The sequence below is a fragment of the Camelina sativa genome, chromosome 20 (genome assembly GCF_030686135.1).
Source record: "Camelina sativa cultivar CO46 ecotype springtype chromosome 20, ASM3068613v1".
Lineage (NCBI taxonomy): Eukaryota > Viridiplantae > Streptophyta > Magnoliopsida > Brassicales > Brassicaceae > Camelina > Camelina sativa.
The window spans coordinates 21,696,342-21,704,648 of NC_141899.1; the positions used below are offsets into that span (position 1 = coordinate 21,696,342).

At 32.5% G+C, this 8,307-nt stretch overlaps 1 protein-coding gene across 3 annotated transcripts; it reads right to left on the reverse strand.

Moving 5' to 3' along the window:
• Nucleotides 1-1,938: 1,938 nt before the first annotated feature.
• Nucleotides 1,939-8,073, reverse strand: LOC104771220 (sugar transporter ERD6-like 18). Of its 3 annotated transcripts, none has more exons than XM_010495716.3 (18): nt 7,754-8,073; nt 7,340-7,402; nt 6,459-6,548; nt 6,298-6,357; nt 6,041-6,106; nt 5,874-5,939; nt 5,402-5,477; nt 5,172-5,236; nt 4,973-5,065; nt 4,749-4,835; nt 4,544-4,628; nt 3,680-3,723; nt 3,328-3,390; nt 3,125-3,184; nt 2,950-3,003; nt 2,798-2,857; nt 2,498-2,612; nt 1,939-2,228 (listed from the first exon to the last, which is right to left on the reverse strand). In XM_010495716.3, the coding sequence occupies exons 1-18, from the start codon at nt 7,898-7,900 to the stop codon at nt 2,089-2,091; spliced, it is 1,434 nt and encodes a 477-aa protein (XP_010494018.2). In that variant the 5' UTR covers nt 7,901-8,073; the 3' UTR covers nt 1,939-2,088. The 3 variants fall into 3 exon arrangements, with proteins under 3 accessions (XP_010494018.2, XP_087359572.1, XP_019097541.2); XM_087503446.1 differs by having other exon boundaries at nt 1,954-2,228; nt 2,498-2,547; nt 2,813-2,857; nt 7,754-8,014; XM_019241996.2 differs by lacking the exon at nt 7,340-7,402 and having other exon boundaries at nt 1,954-2,228; nt 7,754-8,010.
• Between the last annotated feature and the right edge of the window lie 234 nt (nt 8,074-8,307).

An 8,307-nucleotide genomic window follows, 5' to 3' on the forward strand; every position in this document is an offset into this window, starting at 1 on the left:
AGATAGCTATGTCAGAAGCTGAATCACTTCGTAATTTCTTGGAAGACATCCCAATGTGGGGGAATCCTGTGCCTGCAATACGTGTACACTGTGATAGCGAATCGGCTTTGGGCAGGGCAAGGAATACCCATTACAATGGCAAATCTCGTCACATCAGACGGAGACATAAAACGTTAGACAACTTATCTCAACTGGTGTAGTTACGATTGATTACATCAATACGAAAGAAAACCTAGTGGATCCATTTACAAAAGGTTTGGCGCGAGATCAAGTTATAAAATCATCAAGAGGAATGGGTTTAAAGCCTACGACTTAAGAGGATGTTTGATGGTAACCCCACCTACTCAGATTGGAGACCCCATGACCTAGGTTCAAAGGGACAACTAAATCAAGCTGAATCTGCTACAAGCACTAGAAGAATTTTGTTTTTTTCCCAGTTCCTAGAGTGATGTAAAGTGCTTCCTGTATGTTAGAGGTTAAGCATATGCTTTTAATGATTTGAAATGTAGCTTTGTAAAATATTTAAAATAATTACAGGATATTTCTTTAAATACAAGCAGCTTATGAAATCACCTTGTGAGTGTGAAATGGGGCCGTTTCTAGGAGAATATATGAGGCTATACTCTCCAAGTTCACTCATGATTAACCAGGCATGTTCAAGGCCACAATGAACACAATAGACAACCTCGTTCTACGAGAAAACGAAGCTGTGTTATACCTGCTGTCTAAGTTTACATACAAATCCGGATGGTTCAAGACATCATGTTCACCAACTGGCCGAGTAAACTCGACAGGTATAACAATGAGTCGGTTCAAGGTTGAAAAACGCCACCAACTCAGATACAGTTAGTTTTCGCATATACTCTCGAAGGTCTGTCTAGTCTAGCTAGTAGTGTCAGTCTATAGGGTTAGTTATGTCGTCATATGTTTAGACTTATTTCTATTCATGTGAGGGATTGTTGGAACTGCAATTTTCTGTAAAATTTGCAGGTTTTGGGACAATGATTTTCCGGCGACTTTCCGGCAAATGGCTGATCGGAATTGTCTGGTCGATAGTGCAATGGAAAGCTGGTAACGAATACTACAAGATGGTATACTCATACGTCCAAAACGGAGTTGATTTGAATGAGAAATAAGAGTGTGAAGTGAGCTACTTGGGATGGTTTGGGAAATATCCCACATCGGAAATATGACTGATTTTTCACTCATATATATATAGTTTCACACTCTTCTAGTTTCAAAAGTGTGTAGAAGGAAGAGGGAAGGTTCCCACACGCGAACCGAACCGAACCGGGCCGAGCATGGATGCGGGACGGGCCGGACGCGGGGCGGACCGGGCCGGGCTGGTCGTGGATGCGGACTGTGGTCTCTTGGGCTTTTGGGCTTTTGGGCTTTTTGGCTCTTGAGACTGTTGTAGGCCCATTTATTTTTTTTGGAAAGACTTGGTGTGAACTTCAAGCAAACTTGGATAGCACTCCGAGAATATTCACTGAATATTTTCTTGAGAGCTCCCTCCTTCCACTATATATAGAGGCATAACCTCTCATTATTTTTCACACACAAAAACATAAACACTCCTTCCTCTGAAGATCTCTCTCCCTCTTCCTTGCTTAGTCCAAGTAAGTTCTTAGTTTAGTAGTCTCGAGAGTATAACGTAGATCTGTTCGCTTGAGTTCTATTACTGGTGTGCTACGGTAATAGTTCGTGATCGGTTGTATCCTGGGATTCATAAATCGTGATTGTCCGAAAGCACTTACGGCCGATTTATTGAATTAAAGAAAGAGAAATCATATCTCGCCTCCGTGATTTATTTACTGCTTTATATTATGCTGTTATAATTCGTTTCTGATTTCGTTAATTTAAATATAATTCGCATATTTTCTAAATTCGATTTTTGCGTTCCTAACACGGTCCAACGCCCACACTACACGAACCGTATAACAAATGTAAACTAGCATATGTGTTTTTTTTTCAGTTATACCTTTCTCTTAGTAAAAGAACATAAAAGTTAAGAAATATTTTTGTAAATTATTAATTACATAACGAAAAGAAATGTAAATTTTCTTTGCAGATGAACATACATATAATCTAAGTTTGATTTATTTCATCGGGCTGGTGAAGAAACTTAGTTTGTATTTCTTCAAGTGATAATCCTTTTGTCTCCGGGACGAGCAACCAAATAAAAAGCAACGCGGCTCCCGCAATACCCCCAAATATGTAAAATGTTCCTATTACAGTTATAAAAGTTAAGAGAAGAAAATTAATTTATTCATTAAACTTGACTGTATATATAGAATATAACAATTTGGGTCCACAGTTATAAGTTATATAATTTGGTATGGTCTAACAAACGAATAATAACGATCTAAAATGTATACAAGGTTTATAATGATGCCATAAATACAGATTATGAATACTCTATTATTTTTCATTCTTTTTACCTAAATAGTTTATAACATAATTAAAAATAAGTTGGAAAAAGAAGTAGAAAAGATACCTTGGGTGCTCCACTCGAACAGGAAGTTGAAAGCGTAGGTGACCATCGAACTACTTGAAAATGATACCAGCGTAACTATACTCCCTGCTGTTACCTTTATATTTATTGGAAATATCTGCACACACGGACACACCAAATATTATACATATATTACTTTATTTATAAAAAATGTGTTAAAACTTAGAAATTCATTTGTTCGAATCTTATAAAAAAAAATCTAAAATATCAGTTTAGTATAAGGGAGAGAGTATATATTATTTTCTGCAGTGAAAAAAATAAAAGTTGAGCTAATATATGTACCTCAGACATAGTTACCCAAGGAAGACCTCCCAAACCTATTGCAAAAGTTCCAATATACAGCTGCCAATTTAGAAAAAAAAAAAAAAAATTAGAAAAGAGACAAAAATGTTATAATCAGAAAGATTGTATGAAAGTTGGATAAAATGTTTTACCGTAAGGCATACGAACGTGAATATTGGAGTCAGGTTTGGTAGCAATTGCATTTTCTGCTCATACCAAATTAATATACAAATATATTGTTGAAAAATTAGTGAGGTTAAGAATATAAAACTGTAGAATAAAGGGATTCCACAATAAAGAACAGTAAAAAAATACTGAAAATATAACCTGTAACGTGAAGGCGATCCCAATAAGTATGGAAGATATGCTCATCCCAGATGCAGAGGTCTATACATAGCAAGTCCAAATATGAATCAAATCAATATCAAACAGCTTTTAAAATTTTTCTGTATGTTAATTAGTAAATATGTTATAAGAAAACAAATACGAAAACAAATGTAACAAAATTACTGTTAAAGGTGGTTGCTTACCAACAAGAGAGGCCGTCTGCCCCATTTATCTACGAGAATGATACCAATCATGGCTTTTGGTATCTGCGAATAGTACAAAATGTAAAATCTAGATTTTTTTTTAGAAGTAAGTGATGTTTTAATTATTCTATACAAACTTTAAATTGATTTTGTTTTGATCATTTGTATTCTACAAATATTTTTTTGCTATTGGCAGATACAATTTTCTTAATGTTTTATATCTTAAACATTTTTCTTAGTAAAATAGATGGAACAGTTGAATAACAACATAATATAGTTTGACTGCATAAATTTGGTGTCGTGCATCCATATATTTAACAAATTTTTGACAAAGACCAATGTAAATACTTACCATGAAGAACCCTAACAGTGTCGATCCAATGGCCACCGAAAACCCTGTTACTCAAAATAAATTATTTAAAGCAAAACAAAAAAATGGAAAGAGAACTTAACTAATTTAGTTTTTAATTAAAACTTGTATCCTAAATCATGAGATCATGGCATCAGTAAGCAAAAAAATAAAATAACAAGAGGGTAAGTGAAAGAAAACAAAAATATTGTTTATTTATTTATTATCAGGAATGATCCTAAAAACTCAGGAATGATCCTAAAAATTTTTTAAGCCCAAAAACTAATCTCTTGGGGCCGGAGGAAAGCATGTTAAAATTTGAACCCCGTGACCAATGCTACTCGAACCCAAGTGGCGGAACTTTTCTCCCTTAAACAAAAATATTGTTTAAGCCCAAAAATTCAGGAATGATCCTAAAAATTTTTTAAGCCCAAAAACTAATCTCTTGGGGCCGGAGGAAACCATGTTAAAATTCGAACCCCGTGACCAATGCTACTCGAACCCAAGTGGCGGAACTTTTCTCCCTTAAACAAAAATATTGTTTAAAAACTCATTAAAACTGGATATTTCACTCTGCAGATACAAATTACACAGACTGTTATATGTTAGTGTGTGTATAAAAAATGTGTTCCTCATCGTTAAATCAGTAAATTAATATGTTTGCTCGTAGTAATTCTGAATATATATATATATAGCGACCGAAATAAATGTCTAACGACCAACAACCTACGATTTACGACCTAGGACGAAGTCATATTCGACAGGTTTTTTACTATAAGTTTGAGCGGTTTATTACATAAGTCAATGTATATGTAATTATTGTTAATTATCGCTGAATTTTTTTATAGAGCTTAATCTTAAATTTACCAGATTTTCTAAAAATGGTACTTGCATACGCAACTACTGCAGAACTTCCTGAAAATTGTTGTACCAACATTAGCCCGATACCTACCTGAGAAATAATATTTAAAATAAACAAGTTATATGCTTTATGTAGATAAATATTAAAATTAAAATAGTCTTGAAAGTGTATATTTTATGTACTTATTTTGTAACATAAACTTCACTGTACCACGAGAGTGTAGCTATATTTTCTCTGGAACAAATCCCAAAAACTCGACCTTGAACTTGAACCATTTTCTACCATTTTGGTCACAACCTGAAAACAAAATCAAAATCATTCAGACTTTACTTGTAAAGGGATGAATATAAGTATAAACTAAAGTAATTTATAATTGATTATATTATGTTAACCAAAAAAAAATTTTATAAGTATTAATTATATAGAAACCTCACTTGAATTTCTGAGGCTTCACGTGAAATATCAGCATCCCTCCCTCTAAGCCGAAGTAGTGAATTTTCTAATTCTGTATCTGTATCCACTTTTGCCTTCATCAAATTCAAATAGTTTAGTTTTCATGGTTAATAAATTGTGTGTGTTATTTTTCTGTAACGTTAGTAAATTATGTAGCAAAAAAAAAAATTGACGACCAACCAGCCATCTTGGAGACTCTGGAACGAAGAACAAACCGATTGCTTGAATGAAGCATGGTAAAGCACCTAAACCGGAAAAAATATTGTAAATTTGTCAGTTCATTTGTATACTCTTTACTATGTAACAACTCAAATTTTTCCATATTTTATCTACTATTTAATCATTCTCTTACGTACGTATATAAATATCTCATAGTTTCACAATTAAGAATCATATACTGGACACGTTACCTATTAGAGCCAACGTCCTCCAGTTGATAAAATTCCCAGAAAAATAAACCATGGCGAGTCCAAAGTTTTGAAGAAGCTGGAATCACTCACACGAGGATAAAACAGGGTACTCACCAAAAAGCTAACAAATATTTATCTGAAATTTCCTAATGTCATATACTAAAAACAGATTTTGTAGCAAACCTATTTTCTTATACAAAATTGTGCCATCTGAATTATTGACACATCAATTTTATTTCTGTTATAAATGTACTTATGCAATATTATTGTTATAAATGTACTTATGCAATATTATTTTAAAATTCTTTTAAAAATTTATAGCTCTGTCAATGTCAATATCATATAATTTTCTCCCCACAATTGGTTAATTTAGTTCTAGCATAATTTGCTCATATGGGTGAGATATTTGATCAAATTAAAACCATATTTGTTGGCACTCATCTTAAAATATATTTTTAGAACTAAAATGTACCTGGTTTGTAAAGGTAAATGTACCACGAACATGTTTAGGCGAAACTTCTGCTATATATACAGGTACCTGTTTGGTAAAAAAATTTAAGAGAAAAATTAAGTAAAAAAACTTGTTAAGTGATATCAAATGTAAATATATTAGTTGTAGACTAATAAGTTACTAATTACCACATAGCTAATTAAGCCGAGCCCTATCCCTGAGGAGATTCTTCCGATGTTCAGCCACATCACATCCTTTTGTGTTCCATACATAAAATATAAATGACTCTTTAATTGTTGGATTTTTATAACCACAAACTAAACAGTTTTTTTTTTTGTTTTTTTTTTGGTTTTTTTTTTGTCAAAAAACAGTTGGTTTGTTTTCTAAAAATAATATTTGTACCACAAAGGGAAAATATCTTTTGTAGTAAAAAATATTTAAATACCTTAGCGAAAGCGATGGAGAACCAACCAATGATGCAGAGGATATCAGAGACCCACATTGTCTTAATAATTAATAAAAGCAAAAATATAGTCAGTAAAGTTTTGGTTGGAAAATGGAAATGGTTAAACTTGAAGAATATGAGATTAAAAGTAAATTAGTTACTCTTCTTCTGCCAAGGGATATCGCCATTTTACCACTGAACAAAGCTCCAATTGCAGATCCCAACGTGTTGAATGAACCAAATGCTGAAAACTGTTAAAAATAATTAACTCGGAGATAAATTCCAAAAGTTGAGTAAATCATTTTACTGGGATTTTTTATTTTATTTCTCCCAATGATAGTTTCAAGAACAGATAAAAATAGAGGTGAACCACACCAGCTAAAATAAGTATAATCAACTTCATGGGGATAACGACCATATAAAACATACACGAACTACATTTATATGTATATAAAATTTTATAGATACTTTATAAATACTCGTATAGTAAATTTCTAAAAACTTTATAAATACATTGTAAAACCTTATAAAAACATTATAAAACCTCACAAACACTTGGATTGAGTCTCTTTTTTTTCCGTTTTTTTTTTGTCAAACCACTTGGATTGAGTCTCTAAGTAGTAGTTATTATCAAGAAATCTCTTCTAAATCTTATAAAACTTTATTAATTGTTTCAAATTTAGTGAGGAGTATTTCTGAAAATGGACAACTAAAAGTGCATTAAAAAATACGTTAAGAGGGGTGTTTCCCAAAAGTTCTCGAAAAAAAAAACTTTCAGATTTTTGAACCACTTTCTCTACTCTCAACTCTCTACTTTATATTGTTTTTACTTATGTGCATACTGTTAACCACTCTATCTACCTGTTAAAGAATTTGTTAAAAAAAATTGTATTGTTTTGTGTTACTAATCTCGAACGTGGTTTTCAGTCTTTCACTCTCGATACTGCTTATAAATTACATTTTAAAACTTCTTCCCATTAATTTAATATATATATGTTGATAGAATTAAAAAATAAGAAGAAAAGAGTGATCGAACACATACTTGCGCGATAGAAAGACCTAAGTCCTTCATAATTCCTACCTCAGCAGCTGAAGTATAACCCATCTGTAAAACAAAAAACACAAAAAAAAAAAACTGTTTTTGAAAATTATATGAAAATAGATAATACAATTAAAGTATTTTCTATGAATTTTGCATTTTTAAAATAATAAAAAAAGAAGCACAGAAGGTAATATTTAAATTGTTAGAACATTGGTAAATTAAGATAGCAGAGAATCCATGTGGGTTTTAATGACCCATGTGGTTTGTAACCTTTTATTTAAGGGTTGATTAAATGCATGTGTTGTAATGTTCTTTCTATCTTGGTTAATATACTCAGTTGACGATAAAGATCAATTTTTTTTTTGCTAAAAAAATGTAAAGTAGGACTTGCTAGTATCGGTAGAAGAAACTCACAGCAACACCAAAGGAGAAGGAGCCACAGACGGCGACCAAAGTGCTTAGGATAACACATGCAGTGACACGACAGCCTGAATCGTCATTTTGGTCATTGAGCTGCAAAAGGTGTTCCTCTATGCTTCTTTCTTCCTCCACCATCATCATTTACACATGCATGTACTGATACCACAAAATTTCTGGTAGGGGACAGTGAAATCTAGAGAGAGAGAGAGAGTGAGACAGAGGAGAGAGTACAGAAGAGTGGGAGAGAGACAGAGAATGCTCTGTTTGTCAAAATAGGCTTCGTATTTAAGGAAGGTGTCACAATTATGTTTCTCTCTTTTTTGGGGGTTTTGTGTCAATTTCCAAGTCACACGTTTTGTTCCTTTTACAGTTTTACCCAAACATTATTTTCTGGTCTAAAGGGTGGATAATTCGTTTGAATCAAAATTTTCATTGAATTATGGACAATTCTCCTAAGTCCTAACTACCACTAAAATGATTTTTTTTCTTCTAAAATGTATTATTTTTATTTTTACTAGGACTCAAATCAATATTTTTACTAGGACTCA